Source organism: Morone saxatilis, unplaced genomic scaffold (assembly GCF_004916995.1).
Source record: "Morone saxatilis isolate NCDOM2014 unplaced genomic scaffold, NCSU_SB_2.0 Contig2, whole genome shotgun sequence".
Taxonomy (NCBI): Eukaryota; Metazoa; Chordata; class Actinopteri; family Moronidae; genus Morone; species Morone saxatilis.
This window is the reverse complement of record NW_023339762.1, coordinates 14,227,325-14,247,183: the sequence shown is the minus strand read 5'-3', so window position 1 is coordinate 14,247,183 and position 19,859 is coordinate 14,227,325. Positions and strand designations below refer to the sequence as shown.

General features: G+C 42.4%; 2 protein-coding genes and 1 long non-coding RNA gene across 5 annotated transcripts in view; 1 reads left to right on the top strand and 2 right to left on the bottom strand.

The window, feature by feature from the left end:
- sergef (secretion regulating guanine nucleotide exchange factor) overlaps window positions 1–7,093 on the top strand; it is a 9,855-nt gene extending 2,762 nt beyond the window's left edge. Inside the window, exons 4-11 of the mRNA XM_035664998.1 lie at window positions 122–216; window positions 510–570; window positions 653–766; window positions 856–918; window positions 1,743–1,901; window positions 1,986–2,152; window positions 3,544–3,580; window positions 6,023–7,093. Of these exons, the coding sequence (XP_035520891.1) occupies window positions 122–216; window positions 510–570; window positions 653–766; window positions 856–918; window positions 1,743–1,901; window positions 1,986–2,152; window positions 3,544–3,580; window positions 6,023–6,216 (890 nt within the window). The 3' untranslated portion in view covers window positions 6,217–7,093. The remainder of the gene's footprint in view (window positions 1–121; window positions 217–509; window positions 571–652; window positions 767–855; window positions 919–1,742; window positions 1,902–1,985; window positions 2,153–3,543; window positions 3,581–6,022) is intronic.
- On the bottom strand, window positions 3,384–4,679 carry LOC118330475. Its single transcript, XR_004796832.1, has 2 exons — window positions 4,366–4,679; window positions 3,384–4,146 (listed from the first exon to the last, which is right to left on the bottom strand). It is a non-coding gene; the product is annotated as an uncharacterized LOC118330475 (long non-coding RNA).
- Window positions 7,094–8,696: 1,603 nt separating the features above from the next.
- Window positions 8,697–18,929, bottom strand: kcnc1b (potassium voltage-gated channel, Shaw-related subfamily, member 1b). Of its 3 annotated transcripts, none has more exons than XM_035664988.1 (4): window positions 17,683–18,929; window positions 13,336–14,251; window positions 12,556–12,729; window positions 8,697–8,806 (listed from the first exon to the last, which is right to left on the bottom strand). In XM_035664988.1, the coding sequence occupies exons 1-4, from the start codon at window positions 18,244–18,246 to the stop codon at window positions 8,697–8,699; spliced, it is 1,764 nt and encodes a 587-aa protein (XP_035520881.1). In that variant the 5' UTR covers window positions 18,247–18,929. The 3 variants fall into 3 exon arrangements, with proteins under 3 accessions (XP_035520881.1, XP_035520882.1, XP_035520883.1); XM_035664989.1 differs by lacking the exon at window positions 8,697–8,806 and adding an exon at window positions 11,286–11,485; XM_035664990.1 differs by lacking the exons at window positions 8,697–8,806; window positions 12,556–12,729 and adding an exon at window positions 11,286–11,510 and having other exon boundaries at window positions 13,358–14,251.
- Between the last annotated feature and the right edge of the window lie 930 nt (window positions 18,930–19,859).

Sequence of the window (19,859 nt, the reverse complement as noted above, 5' to 3'; positions counted from 1 at the left end):
AGACTTTTCATGAGGGACCAGAATTCATTGCATTTTAATGTTAAGAGTGGGATGTACCTTTCACCCATCCAAATGTTGAATATTTTATTATGTTTCTTTTCTTTTTATGTCACACTTACAGATTGTGGTGGAGTACTGGCATGCGGCTCCAATGCATTTGGACAACTTGGTGTTGGACAGACAGTCACACACTCTGCAGATCCACTGGTTGTGAAGGTGAGCACACGGGTGAAGTACGTTTTACTTACTTTAAGGGACACTATATAGCCACTGTAACATTTGTCATACCTTCATCTAATGAGTGATCAAAACTGTCACAAAACAACTTCACCTCATCAGTTTCTCTGAAGCAGATGTCAAGTCAAATCATGTTTTATTTCTATATATAAATGTATATGTGTGTATATATACATATATGTGTATATATTCAGGTGGCTTTACAATCTGTATGTAACATTCAGCAGCCGCTGCCCTTAGACCCTCAGTGTCAATGTGCTGTTTGTTCTCAGAGTCTGAGGGAGCCCGTGGTGAGTGTCGCAGCAGGACTCAGACATTCACTCGCTGTTACTGGTAAGTTTGCACCAAAAACCTCCTCACTGTGTTTTCATTTAGTAGTAAATCCATACATCCTAATTTTCTCTTCTGCCTTAAGACTCAGGCTGTGTATATCAGTGGGGAAGTGGTCTTTTCAGGCACGCTAAGAGAGCACTCAGTCCACGCCCTGTCCCATCACACCTCGGCTCTATGGTGCCCTCTTTGGTACCAGGTTAGTGAAACACTGAACTGAATAGAAGTAGTTAAACAGTGCTTCTGATGATTGATAAATGTGACCAGATACTTGTTCTCATGCTGCAGGTCTGGATCAGAAGACTTCACGCATGGTAACTGCAGGCTCAGCACACTGTGTCTGCCTTACAGGTATGACACAGGCTCTCTGAAATGTCATAAAATTAAATGAAAAAGAAATACACATGGAGCCAGAGTGTGCAACACATTTTTCCTACTCTCTAATTCCAGTGGCCTCACTACAACCCTTGGTTTGTGTTACTACTATATATATTTCATTTATTTATACTTGAAAGTATAAGGACATGTTGAAGGTGTTTGCAGAAGATTGAGATTAAGAGAGGAAACAAACAAGGCAGTTAATTTAGCAGTTCAAGGTGCTTTTATTGTGATTTTGAATGTCAGCATTCCAGCAAGATATTTGCACCAGAAATAATAGGTATTGACTTTCAAACTGGCCAGAGTGCCCTCCAAAATAAACAGGGCTGGAACATTTTCCGCACATCTTCCAGCAGCATGCAGCTGAACCAAATTCTTCTCACACTGAAGACCGGAGACTTCCAAGGGTCAAAAAGAAACCGGAGTACACAGATTGATTTGCAGCCAGTAAAAACATACCGATGTTTCACCACTACTGTGCTCCAGTCCCCATTTTTCAGTGATGCTTCTGAAGTGTATAATTTCACTGAATGGCTTGAAGAGCAGCAGGCAAACATAAGAGAGGCTATAATCCAAAAGCAGATATGTAATGCATTTGTGCTGCTCCTCTCTTCCCAGAGAGCATTTTCACTTTCAGGTTGTACTAGTGAGTTGTCTTCCACTTCATGTTCATACATCATGTCTGGCCTCCCATCTGTCCTGTAATTAGTTGACCAGCTCCACTCAATTACTGCTCTGCTCTTTCTGTTGCTGCCTCTGCCGGATGAAGAGTAATGTCGCTCCTGTCGTGTGTGCAGGAGACGGTGATTTGTTTCTGTGGGGAAGCAACAAGCACGGCCAGCTGACCACCACAGAGCCCTTCCTGTCCTCTCCCTCTCTTGTGAAGCGCTCACTCCTGGGTGGGGAGAAAGTTATTCACGTGTGGAGCGGCTGGACACACACTGTTGCTCAAACAGGTTAAACATAATGACGCATATAATGTCAGTCAAGGATTTAACAGGACTGTTGTCATATCTAAACAAAGTTATCATCCATTTCAGAGACTGGGAGAGTGTTCACATGGGGCAGAGGAGATTATGGACAGCTGGGCCGACTAGCATCAACCAGTCAGAACCCAGAGCGGCCATCAGTGGGGCCTTCAGCAGAAGCTGGGAACCAGGAGGCTTGCCTCCCTGCGGAGGTTGAAGTCCTCTGTGGAGCGACGCAGGTAAGACTTGACGACGGGCATATGACAAACATTTATACAGGTGGTGCACTTAAGATGCAGTGTTACGGGTATTAATGATACTCTGTTGATTGTTATTGTTTTGACTGTTGCTCTCGTGTTTTAGCAGAAATTGTCTGTCAGTCCAGCAGGGGGCAGCAGACAGTTGAGGGTTGCTGAGTGTTGTTTTGCATCAGCTGCAACACAGACCCACTGAATGAGAACCAGGCCCACTAAGAGTGGGTTCCTTAAGATTTGCATCACTATGTGTCGTGGTGCAAGCTCTAGTGTGTGTAGGGCACACACACATTCCCAGAGGACCACTTAAAATCAGCGAAGGCAGAGCTCTTTTTTCCCATAAGGGCAATTATATGTGAGCATCTCAGGATTGCAGCAGTTAACCTGTAGTCTAAATGGCAGCTGTATGACTGGAGATCGTTGCCAATAAAGTGGATGTCAGGGATGTCCAAGGGCAAGCTCTGGATCATTCTTCCACTGTGCACAGATCATTGCAGCAGAGCTTGCGTATGTCAAGGCGTAGTCACCTTGAGTGTGTAAAGCTAAAGGCAAGATGGATTAGTTGAGTGGACTATGAATCTCTCAGCACACCCTACCATGTTAGTCTTCCTAACATGCTACATACCCACAGAGTCAATATTTAGTCAACTGTCACCCTTTTATGAGGCCTATGAACATTATGGAGTAACAAATTATAACCTGTCAGTGGTTCAGGAATCAATGGATGTGTTTCTATTCATGGTTTGCCACAGCTGTATGATTTAATAAAAACACTGCAGTTCAATCTGTATTAACGAGGATATATAGACACAATTCAATGACTTTTATTGCTAGTAATACAGCTTTATCCATCTAGAGAGCTCTGTCTCATGTTACTCTTGTTGTATATTTCAGGATCAGAATTTTAAATGTGTCCCCTCAGTTCCTGTAGCAGTCACGAAAAGGGAAAGACTGCTGACTAAAACCTTTTACAATTTAATGGACTTTTTTCCGCAAAGGCAAGCACACACAGCCATCCTGAGACAGTTACATTAAGTCCTCCGGACAGCCCAGCAGTATGTTCTACCTTTTTATGAATGAGCTGGCTTTTCTGTTGCAGTTTTCTGCTCTGCTCTCTGATGATGCACTGGTAGCGAGGGGAGAAGGCATCTAATGTATTTACTGTGCACTGGGTGCAGTAAGTTGTATGTAGTTTTGAATAAATTGGATGACTACATCTTGACATATGGCATTTTATTTCAGTTTCAGAGCAGGTTTGGTTACAAAGTATCTCAGTATCCATGCCAGCATAACAATTCTTGAATATTACAGTCTTTAAATTGGCTGCTTGCTTTCAACATGCATTTTAATCCCTTTTCAAATATTTTTCTCCACAGATTGCATGTGGATCTGAACATAACCTTGCAATTGTAGGTGAGTGTATTTTCTTATAAGTTTCTTCTTGTATTCAAAAACTGCCCTATTGCGGGAAAATAGATAAAGATAAGCAAAACATCTGACAACATAATACACAACTGCACTGAAAAGTAGATCTAGGAAGAGAGGTTTCAAAGAAATTAAGCAGAAATCTAAACTTATCGGTTTTCAGTAAGTGCAACTGGCTGAAACAAGAGACTCCACTTTTGGCCTAACATGACTCTGTCTCTTACTACATAAAGGAACAGGGAATACACATAGGTAAGGCTGAACTAATTCAAGTCATCCTCCTCTCTGTACCAGAGAGTGAGTAAGGGAACTGTCTAATATATTACAGTTAAACATCAGTGTGAAATATTAATCCTTTTGGTAATGCTGTAGAGGATTTCTGGGGTCAGCTCATTGCTCTGTGGCCTTTGCATCAGGAAGTAATTACAGCATGGATAGATGGGTATCATTGACAGAAGCAATTACCAGAACAGGCCTGTAAAAGAGCTGAATTAACCACACTCACATTTGCAGGCATGTTTTTCCAGTTCCAGAGTGTTTGGAAAGCCGTCTCCCTTTATCCACATAAGAACAGAACATAGACATGGCAATCTATAGTTTGTGATTCCTCATCACGTTTACAAAGAGATCAAATGATGCTTCTATTTTTTTTTTCAGGCGTTCCCATACTATAGTCACAGACTTGCACTATGAAACATTTTGGAAGTAAAATCTTAACACGTAAAAATTTGAACACTGACAAAGTTTTTGTACATCAACATGAATATAAATACCGCAGATGAACGTTGAAACTCGAGCACAGGGTTCCATTAGAGCGGGAAGGCTGGATATCGCTGGTAAATGGCAAATGGACGTCCACTTTTGGTGTTCTGACCAATTTGAACAGTTAACTGAATATAGCATTATAATTAGGAAATTGTTAACGCCGGCTGTCCGTCATAATGACAGTTCTCACAAAGCACTGCTCTGTGCTTTCAGAAGTTCAGTTATGCGACGAGAAAGCAGAAGCAAGTAAAGTGAGAGCTCATGTGAACCTTGTGCACCTCGCTCCTGTGCCATGCTCTCCTCTTTTCCTCCTCCTGTCTCGAGCGTGGTGGCAGGAGCAATGAAATAGCAAAACAGGATTGGAAGCAGAGACCTGAGTGCTGCTATTTCTGGTGCTGAAGTAGGTCAGGCGGAAAGAAACGGAGAGCATTGCATGCTGCTCATGATATCTGTTGCCTGTTCAGCCCTTGCCCATTTGCACCTGAGGAAGTGTTCCTCATGTATGAAATTCATCATCGGTGGTCAGAGGTGGGAGATAGGCCAAAGACGCTGTGGGCACAGCTCATCCAATCTGGGGAAAGATTTTTGTTAATGTGAACATTTTCGATCTAAACAGGAACTTAGGACAAACACCTTAGATCAGATCCTGTTTTAACTTGTACCTGTAGTATGATGTTAGTCACGCTAAAAAAAAAAAACAGATTGTGTCGCTGTGGTGTTGTTAATTAGGTGTGAGGTTTTAAAATGTTAAATGTAAAACCAAACGACAGGGTTTGTTTACAAGGAAATGGCTTTTGGTTTGAGTGTCTTGATTTTTTTAATCCTTTTGTTGTGCAGAATATTGTGCAGGCACTTTGTTGCCATGGAAACACTGATGTGCTGTACTCCAGTCAGTGAGTCCATGAATTAAGCACAGCACCAAAAAAAGGCTTTTTCCCCAAAGAACAAAATGCTTCAACACATTAAGCTCACTAATAAATGAGAACCAGGACGTTTACTGGATAACCTTAAGCAAAGATGGAAGTTATAAATACATGCAGTATCTTAAAGACTAAAAGGGCTACGTGTGTGTTTGTAATGCATAATCCGTGTTTGGCATAATGTCACACTGACATAAGCTGCTGGCATGATATCTTGGTCTGTTAAATGGCGAAAGCATATGTGTCACTTGGCGAATCCAAATCTTTGATGCCGCCGATTTTCAGGGACGAGCTAGAAACGCAGAAAGACAAAGGAACAGCACGATGAAATAAATGAAAAGACGGCATGAAAGACACACAACTGCAGGGATGGGGAAAGCTTGAAGATGTGTTACCCTTGAGAAAGCAAGCTCGCTTCTGTTGCCATGGCAATGGAGCCTATTAGGTAACTGTGTTGCCATGGCACGTGTCTCCTCAGTGATGCAGACCTGACCACACCCACCAACACCTCACCAGCTGTGAAGAGCAGGGAGGCTTTATTACTGAGTGTCAGTGTTGGGAACAGAGAGGCTGTGTGTGTGTGTTTGTGTGTGATCGCATGCTTTCTGTGGGTTTCTTTTTTCTTTCCAGACTTTTTGTTTTTCTCCTGGCTGCTAATTTTATCCTAAGTGCTACAGTGCTGCAGACCCCCCCCCCCCTCTCTCTCCTGTCAGCTCCACTGACCCATAACCCCTCTCCTTTTCAGGGGGGCGCCTCCTCTCCTGGGGCTGGAACGAACACGGAATGTGTGGAAACGGTTCACAGACCGACGTCCGTCAGCCACAGCTCGTTTCTGGTCTCAGACCTCTTCTGATTGGCTGCGGAGCAGGACACTCTATGGCAGTGTGCGCTACGATGCCTGACTCGAGACAAAACTCTGCACTGGCTCCACTTCGGTAACATCGGAGCAGGGACATTTATTCAGCATGAGGCAATCAGAGACTAGAAAACAGAATGAATTTGTGAATTAACATGTTTCTGATTTGGGGGCTTATTGGTGCTCACATACGATTATTGTAAGTGCCTTTTGAATATACATTAACTTTCACCTTCTAATAAGGTCCCTAAGCTTCTTGAAAAGGTCAGACTTCAACCGCAGTCGTCATAAATACTGTTGTGTGGTTGTACAGAGGCTGAGTTATGTCACATGTGGACAGAGGCCATAATTTCTCCGACCAGCCCATCACTTTGATGGACGCCATAGGGGCCGATGGTTTTGCAGGACATGGCCGTGCCTATGGCTCTTGGTCCACCTGCTGTGTTTGTCTTCCTGAATGAAGCTGTTATGGATCGTGTGAGGGATGGGCGAGACTGGTGCTATAGCTCCATCTTCCCATGTCAGCAGTTTTATTGCTGTGATCTTGAGTGTCAGGAGGCAGTCAATCTCTGCACATCATTCTGAGAATCTCTGTGATTTACCTCTTATACATACAGTACAGTATTTTCTTCTTTGGCAACTGTCCATCACTTATTTATAATCTTGTCATTCTGTCATATTCTTTGATGCTCTGTTTGTCTCATTTGCAGCTTCCATACTGTATACTGCTTTAATCCCTCTTGGGGAAAATTTGTCCGCTGCATTTGACCCAACTTACATATTTATAAGCTGTAGACGCCCGCAGTGCAGCAACGGGGACCAGCTGCAGATCTGAAGCCAGTACTGTGGTCAAGGGCAATGGCAGGGCTAAGAATGGCTCACGGATCATATCTTTGCAATTTATTTACTTTTTTATTTTGAAGGTTTTCATTTTATGCTGACGGTTTATGCAAACTAAATATAAAAAAAAAAAGACATCTGTATCACTGAAACTATGCATTAATGAAAGTTAAATTAATGTCCTTTTACCTGGATTAGTTTGAAAAAATAAATCAACACTCATTGAAAAATGATAATTTCTGTGTTTTTTTTATTTATCACTATTTATTGTACAAGCCTGAACTGTATTGGTCAAAAAGACACAAAAAAATCCCGAAACAACAAACCAATCAAAACGATCACCGAACACCTTATCGAGATAACTAACCACAAAATACAGTGTTCAAAACACACACTCTGAAGTCTCACTTAACGGCACACATTAGTTGCCTCTTGGTTGTGTTTTTGATTCTGTTTAATGATTAACAGCTGTTTGTTTTTTTTAAATTCTGTATCGGACAAAGACCAGCACACTGTCCCCCCCCCCATCAGCTCTAATGGCAGATTCAGACCTGCTGTACCTGACTGCACACAGATCTCAGTAGGTTGTTGGCAGTGTGTTTGCAGTTGTTTGGTAAAAAGTTGGTCCCTTTTCACTAACTTTTCCACGCAAACAATTAAGCTGTACTTTGTGCTCAAAGGCTCTCCATTACGTTTTTAATTAGGTTCGCTCATTGCTTGTCTTTAGAAGCTGATCCCTACAGGGGTCCTTGTTGTATCTGTGTGCCATTTGAGTATTGAACTGATGATTGTTTTCAATGGCTGGTGACTGATGGTTAATCTAAAATAAAAAAATTGCATAACAGAGGCACTTGTCCGGTATGATGTGAATAATGTTTTGGCATTTGTTAGTATTACATACTAATATACCAATTTGTGCAGAAAAAAGAAGAATAATCCAATTCTACATGATTGTCAATTAAAATATACTACAGAATAATTATCAGTGTGTGAGCTGTAATATGAGTTAATGTGTTTCATATGTTTCATATATATTCTTTGTTAATCAGTGTAGCTACATATGAAGATATATTAACATTCAATTAATATTCAGTATCTATTATTCCTTCCTGAATAAAACTTTAGAAGATTTTCTTCCCCAACTAAATTATTCACCTAACGGCACACTTTACCATTTTAATGCCTCATTAATACGAGGTAAGAGTGGTGTTTCTGTAAGTATGACCTTTTTTTTTGTGGATGTTATCTCTTTGATGCCTGAAAACATATCAAAAGAATGTTAAAAGTTCACTGGTGCAAAACAGTGCAAAAGTCTACAAAAATGTGACCATGACAGTGCAAAGTTAATGATTTGTTTTCAACTGTTTAGTCTGGCTGACATGAGACAAGTGACAGGTTTTTGCTGGAGCGGGGCTGGGGTGAAATCGGAGCAACATTTTTTTTTTCTTTCAACAGAAGAAGCACACGAATATTTGATGATCATTCAAAAACATTGGTACACACAACTTCAGCACACATAAAAGCGTATTTACAGCACTGGCACACACCAAAAATAGGCACACAAATTACAACACAGTAACCAGTCACAGATACTGAGCTACATAAGGCTTGACAACAAAACTTCCTCAGTGCTACATCTATGCTGAGTTTGTGATGCACAGGTTGTCACTGTCACACCCATTTAAAAATACTAAGTAATACACACAACAATGCTACAGGACTATCAGGTGGGTGATGGGCCTTTATGGGTCATACACATAGTGGTTGGTACACCATGGTTCATAACACAAACTGACTCTGTTGGTTGTCTGCTCCGGTGCTGTCGCTGGGTCTCTATAAACATATAAAAAAACAATAACAAAAATAAATTATTACACAAATTATGTATAATGGTGGAAATGATGGCGATAATGGATACCTCTGGAGGTGCGGGGAGAGGTGAGAAATGACACTTGGAGAGTAAAGAAAATGTGCTCCGTTAGTTCCTCATGGTAAACCACAGGTTTAACCATGTATTTCCCATGCTTAGCCAAGGCATCAGACAACGATGTACTGTCTGTGTGCAGAGGTTGGACTCTTGAGTCGGTTAATAAACATGCCCCAATCATGCTGCGTTTTACAGGTTGATGTTACAGTAGTATCGGTCATTGTCATGCGTGTGTCTACTTTGCGTCATGCTCTCACAGTCACCTCGTTTTTTATGCTCTTTTTGACCCGGACACATGTAGACAGAGGGTCAAACAGCAGTTGAAAGCACTAGCTGTAAGCTAGTGGGAAAGGAAGGATGTATGTATGCATGTGCTGTTGAATAAAAACGGAGTCTAAACGCTCGTTGTGTATAAAATTTATTTCATGCAAGGACTTATATTTACATATTTTATTTGAATACTTTTCTGTTGCATAAATGTAAAATACATGCATTTACCTTTCCCCAAGTAGACCCACATCCCATACTGTCTCGTATTGTACTTTTTTCCCCCTTGAATTGCACGAGCATATAATTCAGCTGCATCTCTTTACATCAAATCTTCACAAGTATTTTTTTTTTTTGTTGTTGAAATATATAACGTCCATTAATTACCACAAGAGACATGACTCGAAATGTAAAACTCTGCTCATTCAGAATAAAAACAAAACTTAGATGAGTTGCTATACTTCTATCTTCTTCTAGAAATTAACATTTCTGATTGGTCAACATAAAATTTGTTAAAGTGCCCTGAAAGAATTGTGCATAATTATTGGGACATGATCAATACATCTAACAGTAACAGTATTGATGTTTTAAATCAATAGACGTACATACTGCAGGAGCCATCGTGACATCTCTGGCTGATCATAACTCATTATATTTTGGCTCTGTAGAGTTGCCTGGTCCCCTTTAATAATATTTTGTGCTTTATCATACAAAACGTTGAGATGGGGATTATAAAGTCAGTATTTTTTTTCCTGCTTGGTGCTATGTATCCCTCTAAAGGTTCAACCCTAGTATATGTTTGATGGCGTAACAATAATAACCAAGAGGGCGTTTTTACTGTGATTAAGGGTACGAGGGTGGTGCAAAAGGTACAAGGTGCACTGTATAAAATAAAGCTTTCGTTACACTGTTATGAGCATGGTATAAAGTGTATTGATGCTACACTGGGAGCACTTATGTAATATCAGGTCAATTTATTACTCACTTTTACTTTGCCTCACCAGGTATGAAGGCACCATTGTTTTTATAATTCATGAGTCCTGCCTTAATTTAGGCATCACAGCAGTAATAGAAGTTACTGCAGATTACCGATGCTATTTAAAAACGTATAACTACCAGTAAATATATTTGTATAAAAACTATTTATGCTCATAACAGCATTAGTTGGCTTTATGACAGATTGTTCAAGTTAAATCACACTATTTTAGTTGGAGGCCCCAGTCAAATAAATACAAGAAAATAAATATATGAATTTGGGGAAAGGCAAAGAATGGCGGCTACATAAAAATCTCTGCTATGACTGAGTCTCTTGTAAAGCTGTCTCAAAATGCATAAAAAATGACAAAGCTTTAGAAGCTTTTTGAAAGAAAAACTTTTTTTTTTTCTTACAGGTACTGCGATACAGTTAGCTTCTTGTTGAACATAATTTCTCATGCAGTTCATGCAAATGAACAAACAATTTTAGTTCTGTTGACATTAGATGTATTCATCACTAGTATCATAGGAATTGTCATCATCTCCATATTGCATTGGACATCATGAACATTATGTTCAAGTTTTTTTTTTTTCTGATGGCCACTCAGATAACATTAAGTCTCGTCTGGATTGCACTTTCAGAGTGATAACGTCTCTACTTTGCAACGTACAAAGCACTTAAGAGGAGTTCCTTTAACAGCTGGCAATGATACCTTTTGGATATGTTTAAAAGCCATGTATTGGTAATGTCCAGCATATTATTAGCAGGGGTTACATCTTATGAAAATTTCTTTCACAAAATTGTAAAAAGCAGATGAGATAAAAGTTATTGGCAGAAAATTATGCGAGATCAAAAGCAACAGAGCAACAGGCAATGATGTAAACACAGGAAAAGAGTGGGGTTAGCCTGTGGTAGAAGTAGAACAGTGCTTTGTCTGCAACTGAGGTGACCCATGCAGAGTGGCATGTGCCAATGTTTTCTAGTCTAGGATATGATGACACACCCAAGGAGAACACTTGGGAAGCTTGAGTATAAGCACAGTTAAGATACAGTTTTCCAGAAAAATAAGGAAATAAAAATGAAAAAAAGCAGGAGCGAAGGCAAGTGTAAAAAAAAAAAAAAAAGCAAAATCTGACAGGAAAGATAAGAAGGAGGAGTGTGGACTGGCCTTCCAATGGCATTGTGTCTGCTACTCAACCATGCTACATAATGGATGGGATGGGAGAATGTGAGTGCTGCATTAGACAGGGTGGGCTGCACGGCAGGGCGGACACTGAGGACACTCCAGAGGCATCCCCGCTCATGCCAGACATGCTGTTAAGGCTCCAAGGCTTTTCATAACCTTCAGTTGAAAAACAGAGAACGTTCTGAGTACACTGCAGCACTGAATCCACGACAGAATGTTTTGGTGTTCCTCACTGGTAATACTACACCTGTTGCTTTCTTGTTTTTGTCTCCAAAGAAACAGGTCAACACAGACTTAAGACAGGTTATTATTCTCCATGCATTGAGTGCATTAGGAGTACAACAGCATGCACCGGGTGGTACTGGAATGGTTTGGAGTATAACACTATAAAACACTCGAAAAGGTAGGCACCTCAGGCAGGGAATGTATTCTCAGCTACAGGTAGGATTTCATACTATTCACTGTTTGCTGTCGATTGCTGTCGATTGCTGGCGATGTGCCGACAGCTGGAGACTAACGTGTCTTTCTTAGAGGAATGTTTTGTAGATTAATAAAGAAATTAAAAAAACAAAAAGGGTTCAACCCCGGTATTAAAGTGTAAAAATCAGTAAATTTTAATTTGGCTCTTAATAAGTGTTTGTCTTTAGCCTTCCTTCATTTGTGTTGTGCTCCTTCACCATACTGATAGCACCCATCAGCGAGACACTTCATGCACCGTTATGGTCAAGAGGAATGTACTCATAAGTCAGCATCCTGCATGGTATTTATCATTAAAACACATATACATACATGGTACACACATAGCACATAAATACTTTCTTAGGCATGTAAGACAACACATTCTAGATCATATAAATCTCGAAAATAGCTTTCTTACTTGTAAATAAATAAGGGTTTTACATTATGCATGGTATCAAAAAATATATTATGTAGATGTGGACAATTATTGATATTTGTGGTGATTGTGCTTGGCCTGAACAGATGTTGTTGTGATCTGGAATATATACAATTCCCAAAGGGATGATTGAGGAAAAGCAGCTGCTGTGAAAGTGTGTGAAGGTTGTAGTAAGAGGTTTGTAGTTGTTTGTGTGTGTGTGTGTGTGTGTGCATGTGAAAAACTGAGGTGTAACACTCAGCAAAGAGGGAAAAAAAGAGCGTGTCCTGTCTATGGTCTACGGGGTGTCAGTGTCTCACAGGGGCCTGTGATTGGCTGTTACTGTACGTACCCCTCCTCACTCTGCCCCCTGTGTGGTTGGGGCGTTCAGCAGTGGTAACCAGGAAGCAGGGCCGCTCTCTCTCGCTGGGGCTGAAGATTTCCTCCGGAGATATGGCCTGGTCTATATGAGGGCAATCTTCGTTGGCCAGAGCCGCATTAGCTGCCTCACCGTTCAGCTTGGAATCTTACAAGAAAACAATAAAGAAAACAAAAGAAAACAGAAAACAATCTGGTTTCATATACCAGCTTTTTTCAGGATGTTACTTCTTTTTTTTTTATATATCTTCAGTTTTGCACACAGGAATTAACTTGTACAGTAATATTGTTTGCCTTGCACTCTGTTGTGTTATTTGTTTTGAGCTCAAACTGTATCGCAGGTCAATAAATCTTTGCACCAATGCTACCAGAGGAATTCAAGAGGAGATCAAGTGACTCCGGCGTCTACTCGCATGTTCTTAGCATTACAAATGCATGATGATTACTGACTCCCAGTTAGTCTTAAGAGAGAGGAGGAGTGAATCACTGCATTAAGAAGTGCAAAATCAATAGGATTACTCACACTCTCTCTATTCTCCTAGCCGGAGTAAAATATGCTTTTCATCAAATATTTTATTGATTGTTTTCGGTGGGAAACTCATTTGTTTAATCTCATGCCTGAATCCTCAGCTGATTGAAGTGTGGGAACAGATAAACAATGAAACAGCTGAATTGTGAAACAGCTGCTTCAGGTGGACAGAGAAGTGATTAGACAACAATTCATCAGAATGTATATATCGTCTTTGTTTCTTACCTTGAAATTTTATCTCGAAAACGTCGTCATGGGCGATGGGGCTCTGAGGTTGGGAGCTGATGCTTGACTTACAGAAGTTTGGCGAACCTGGTTGGGGTGCCCGAGGGATATGCCTATTTTTTTTCTTTGGTAGTTTCTGCTTTGCCATCGCCAGTGAGTAATACATTCCAAAGTTGTTGACAATCACAGGGACGGGCATGGCGATGGTCAGCACACCTGCCAGGGCGCACAGAGCTCCAACCAGCATACCGGAGGTCGTCTGAGGGTACATGTCTCCATATCCGAGGGTCGTCATGGTCACCACGGCCCACCAGAATCCGATCGGGATGTTCTTGAAGTGCGTGTGATCGCTGGCTCGAGGGTCGTTGGGGTTAGCTCCAATCCGTTCAGCGTAGTAGATCATAGTAGCAAAGATGAGGACACCGAGAGCGAGGAAGATGATGAGGAGCAGGAACTCGTTGGTGCTGGCCCTCAACGTGTGGCCCAGCACCCTCAGTCCCACGAAGTGACGGGTCAGCTTGAAGATACGCAGGATCCGGACAAAGCGGACAACTCTCAGGAAACCCAGCACGTCCTTAGCTGCCTTGGAAGAGAGCCCGCTGAGGCCCACCTCCAGGTAGAAGGGCAGTATGGCCACAAAGTCGATGATGTTTAGGGCGTTCCGAATGAAGTCAAATTTATTCGGGCAGAAAGTTATTCGCATTAAAAATTCAAAAGTGAACCACACCACACAAACGCCTTCAATGTAGGTGAGGTAGAGCGCAGTCTCAGTCTCCTGGTAGGTGTGCTCCACTGTGACGTTGTCCACCACCTCCAGCTCAGTGCGGTTGATGATGGGGTTGAAGGCCTCGTGGGTCTCCAGACAGAAGGTGGTGATGGACACCAGAATAAAGAACAGCGAGGCCAGAGCCACCCACTGAGCAGGGAATATATACAGTATAGGGTGCAGAAAAAGAGATATATGGGAGATAGAGGAGGTGGGGAGGAGGAAGAAGGATGGAGAGGACAATGGGCACAGTAATTAATGCAATGTAATCAAGCTTGACGCCCCAGCAGCAATTCTTAGCACGACACAATGCAATTCAATCTATTATCTGAGACAGTGGCATCTGCTTTGACAGTTACAGTGGCACTGAAACACTCTCTCACTCCGCCCTTTCTCCCCCTCTCTCTCTGCTCTCTGTGTGTCTTGATTCAGAAGTGTCATTGTAAAAGGGACAATCAATGCAAGCTTGCCGTTCTCGCTTCTCTCCCCTCTGCTGTATCTCAAGGTCATGGCATTTTCAAGGGTATGCTACATGCAGAGTTACAAAGGGCGAGGAGGAGCAACCGCAGACAGGACATTAGTGTCAACCCCACGACTAAATTTAGCCGGGGCTCTTCCCTTCAGCACCATCACTACAGTAGGTCTTTCCCTACACAAGGTCACACTGTCCAGATGATCAGCTCTTGGGAATTGTAGTGACCTGAGAGACTTGTTGAGGCGTATACAGAAATCTATATTTCCCTTAGTGGCAAAAGTGTACTTTAGCCTTCATTATGTATTGATTAGATTTCACCACATTTAGGCTCTGATATGGGTGAAATAGATACAGTATTCTCTCCTGGGTATTGATTGCAACCCTGGCCTCCTCTGATCATACTGTACTGGTTTACAGTGTGTTACAGCTCTTGCACTATACCGTAGTTTGAATGGGAAAAACAGCTGTATCTTCAATGAGAATCTGAAGTCAATAGATCAGAGATGGTGGACTAAGAGGCAGACGGGAAGAGTGGCTAGCTACTTAATCATCCTATGAGTCACAAAAGTTGGATCAATAGCAGTGTGTTCATGCATGAAGATGTCTTTACGGGAGTGAGCGAGGCTCTGTAGTGCTTCTCAAACTAATGTACAGCACTGCTAAGCAGCTGGGAGGAGTAGTGAATGGTATCAGGGATGTGGTTGGTTGGAGCAGGGCATGTCTGGGCAGGAGGAAGTCTTACATATATTCCACTGAGCAAAGGAAACACAGCGTCTCAGTCAGGTCCATTCACAGTGTGTCACCAAGGCAGGCAGGCATGCAGTGCGAGATGGAAAACAGGCCCTCATCATATCATCTCATCACTGACAATTCATCGCATTGTACTGAGGAAATCACTGCTGCTTATGAATGTCTGCTTCCCATCCATGTTAGTATGATGGTCTGGAGGGAAACTGTGTATTAGCAGAGATGACAGTACAGCACACCGACTTCTGATCTGTCAGCAGGGCTGTCAACTCACGCTGAACAAAGAGGGAATCATCGCAGTTTACACACTTTCATATAGCATGTAAATGGTTCTCTTTAAATTCAGTATAAAATGTAAAATAAACATTCAAATAGTGAGGAAAAAAAGAGCACTTGACATCGTAATGCTCTTGCTAAAAAGACTAACAATGCTCAGCTTTTATTTGTGAGACTGTCAATTTCTGAGGCTTTAGTAGTACAGCGCATGTGGTGTTGTTGTATTGGATTGCATAATATTGTTTTGTCCACCCCCTCTACAGTATGTACTGTACAAAATAACACCCTAGAATATAATACAATCCAATTATATATATATATATATATACACACACACACATATACATATACATATACATATAAAAAGTTATAGAGTTATAGTTATATAAAGTAACAGATTGGAATAAGCAGCAAAGGCTGGATTACCAAATAGGCAAAGTGGACAACTGCCCTTGCAGTAAGATAACAGATATTATATATTTATTTGCAGTAAAACCAATTAATCAATCAGAAAATTAATCAGCAACAATTCTGATCATCTAATAAGTCTTTTTTTCTTTTAGCAAAAATATCCCCAAATGAACTGCCTCTCACTTCTAAAATGGGAATTATTGCTGATCTTTCAATGTTAACTGAATCTATTTGGGTTGTAGACAGTCAGACAGTTTGAATATGACAACTTGGGTTTTAGAAAGTCATAATGGGCGTTTTACACAATTTTCTGGCAAAATGTATTTTTCAATTCAATTAATCAAGGGAATAATTGTGATGAAATAGATCCCTAGTTGCAGCCCTAATTGATGGGAGCTCTTGTTATTTTGCTACTTTCATGACGCCTCCTGACACACTGGCTCACTGAGCCCTTCTGAACATCCCACCCTTCAAACTGTTAAACAAACGCTGCATCTTATCAGACCGCCTCTTACACTAAATTATGTGTCTTTGTGACAGTTAGGAACAGTGTGGCCTGGAGGGAGGGTGACAGGCGAAGACTGTTTGCTCCTTATTGGCTATTTCTCACTGTTGCTGGCAAACCACAGACCTACAGTGATATGCAGTGACAAGGGTTTTTCCACTGATGTATCCACTGTGAATAGAGGCTGTAATTAACTCTGAGGCTCAGTTCTAATTAATCTTCTTGCCAGTCTTGGTGGAGCTCTGTCAATCTTTGCTCTCTGTTTTGTCTTGCTCACTGATAAATGTAGGACACATCAGAGGAGTTTTCTGCTTTGGGAAATTTCCATCCATGCCGAAATTTGAAAGAAGTGTGTGTGTGTGTGTGTGTGTGTGTTTGGTTAGACCACTTTCACTAAGGCTTGCTGTAAGAGTGAGAACATGTCAATACAGTTTACACTTCTTGGATGGGGCCTAATAACTAATTACGCCAGTCTGCTACAGCTGTTAAAGCAGCGTGCGGCACAGCGGCCTTTGTAGGGGGCAGTGGTCAGAAAATCCGAAGGTGTAAAGTCATTTCATTGTCACCATCGAGAGGCAATGCGCCCAGATGGAAAAGTGCCCACAACAAAGACCAAAAATGTCACTTCTAACTGCAACCTCGTTTTTTTCTGGAGGTCTGCCACTAAACTTCTAGTGGTGCCAAAGATCTGGTTTCCTAAAGTGTAGCTGACCTATTTAACCAAAGAGGCAGCCTGTCCAGGGATCCCCATGTCCTGGAAATATCAATCCAAAGACCTGTTAGAGTCACAAAGAGTTTGTTTATCTTCTCCTGTGAGACAGAGGAGGAGGAGGGTGGGAGAGATGATTTGCATTTAAAAGATTTGACAGATGAGGTCTTTGGTTGATTTTTTCCTCCCTCTTTTCTCTGTACAATCACATCCCTGCTGTGGAGACCCATGGGAGAGCAATTTCAAGGTCATCAAAAGCCTCTCTGAACCCATCAATCTTGGTCTCACCATCAAAGCACAAAGGAAGAAGAAACATTCACAACTTAATTCCTGTTCATGCAGCTTTGACTGTTTCAAATCAGCAGTGAGACATTTTAGAGTATTTTTCAAGCTCTGAATGTGGCTGCAAATCTTAAGTTGAGTAGGAAGAACAAAGCCGTGGCTTAAAAACAACTCACCCTTGCATATTTAGAGGAGTAAGGGTCCTCAAACAGAGCCCAAACATATTTCTGCCACCGGCTCCACAGGCTTCCACTTCTGGCATCAGGACAGTCTCCCTGCGCCAGCCTCCTTGTCATCTCATCCACATCATCCTCAGCATGCTCCGGCTCTGGCTCCGGATCATCGGTCGTCAGGTCTAACAGGCCCCCCCCGCCGAAACTATCAAGGGCCTCCTCTGCCTCCCGGTGCTGACGATAGGTCATCCAGCAGCATGGCTCCACGTCTGTCTCATCAATGCCCCAGAAGGCCAGTTCCTCCTCATAGAGGGGCCCGCAGACATCAGCCGGGCAGTGCAGTTTACCTGTCCTGTAGTAATTAAGGATGTGTGCAAAAACGCCAGGGTGGCGGTCGAAGAAAAATTCCTCGATCTTGGCATCATAGTCAAAGTGGTTGGGTGCATCAGGCTCGGCCAACCAGGACAAGCGAGTGCCAGGTAGAGTGCGCAGGGTGCTGCGGTATGTCTGATGTCTGATCCCTCCCACGTTTATCACAATGCGATCCTTGTCGTCGCTCAGGCCCATTGCGTCCCCTAGGCATTTCTCCAATAAGTTCCCTTCATCGCAAAGTTAAGTCTAGGCGCACCGTGCGGCCATGCACAGCAGTGATTAGACTGAAGGAAACAATTATATAAGGCAGGCAGAGCGCACAGCAACCTGTCGTTTCTCACCAACTATGAAAAGAAATGCTCCACACGCGTCAAGCTACATCCCTCTCTCCCTCTCTCTCTCTCCCTCTCTCTCTAGAAACCCCTGTATTTTCTACACGCACCTGCCATGCAACTGGAGGATCATTAAACGCGTTATTAGCTGCCAGACTCACTGAATCCCCCCCAAAAAAACGATTGCAGCCAATGGCATCACATCAAGAATGGACGTCACATCGTCGGTAAATCCAAGATGTCGAGATAAAAGGACCAACGCTGGCGAAATCGCCCCCCCCCTCGCCCGCCGAAGAAACCCAGCTCATTGGACTCAACCCCTCAAGTTGCGGTGATTGATCAGATCACTCCCGAGCACTGGTTTATGACTTTCACAGCAAGGTGACTGCGGTGGTGCTGAGCGGACAGCGCCTGTCGGGGCAGCTCCTGCTTAGAGACGCGGTTCTCTCTCCCTCCTCTGTTGCTGCCTGCAGACTCACCTCCTTCACACCGACGCTCAGCCCGCTCCTTCTCTCTCTCTCTCTCTCTCTCTCTCTCTCTCTCTCTTCCTCTGCGTTTAACGACTCACCGCCACCGTACAGCAGGTCTTTTGTCTCGGCAGAGATGCGCTCTCCTGCTCAAGGACTTCCCCTTTCATTCATGCATTGTTGAGAGGAGACAATCCACAGTCAATCTAAAGCTGTTTTCTGCTGCTGCGTGGTTAAAACCAATTTAAAAAATGTAAGAATCAGAGATGAGAGGGCGACAAAACCTCCACACACACACACACACACACAAAAAAACGCCCAAACTGCCTGTTATTCACACCGTGCCCAGCTCTTCTCTCACACCAGATGGAGCATGCCCAGTGGAGGACCCTGCGTTTGTTATAACGCGCTGTCAAGATCTCCAATTAAGGCTGTCCAAATTGTCATCGCCTCCCAGTTTTTCTTCTCCTCTCTTCCCACTTAACGTCGTCGCTCAGGAGGGTTTGTGATCGGTCAGCGGGGACTCATTGTCTCCACGCACAGCTGTTTGGAGATGGTGTGACCCTGGAGCCATGAACGCGCAGATCCGCCCATAACATCAGGAAGAGTGTGATCATATATCTTCTCATACTGCTCCGTGATTTACGGATGTTAGGGATTCAGACTGCAGCCGCACTTGTTGGGGATCTGTGTGTGTTTATGACATTTAGATCATTTAAAGAGAAGAGTTGGGAGGATTATATGTTTTTTTTTGTTGTTGTTGTTGTTTTTGCGCAACTCTTTGTGCTGCACTTGATGTGTGTAGTAATAATTAGCCTCCACCTGTGTTTAATGTGCCGGCAGATGGCGCCATTGCTCGCTGCAAAGCAGGTTAATTAACGTGAGATCTGGACAAACATGTCAACAGGTTAAAAGAGTGGAAAATTAAAACCATAAATCTTAAAGAATACGTTTTTAGTTTTTGGTGCGGATCCAGAATGAAAGATTTCTTAACATTTAAGTATCTTAT

What these genes read in the sequence shown, in the direction of transcription:
- kcnc1b (XM_035664989.1), bottom strand. Translation starts at nt 18,246, where the DNA reads ATGGGCCTGAGCGACGACAAGGATCGCATTGTGATAAACGTGGGAGGG. An exon ending in ACTCCTCTAAATATGCAAGG is followed by an intron (nt 14,252 to 17,682) that starts GTGAGTTGTTTT and finishes TTCCCTGCTCAG; the next exon opens with TGGGTGGCTCTGGCCTCGCT. An exon ending in TTTCGAGATAAAATTTCAAG is followed by an intron (nt 12,730 to 13,335) that starts GTAAGAAACAAA and finishes TTTTCTTGTAAG; the next exon opens with ATTCCAAGCTGAACGGTGAG.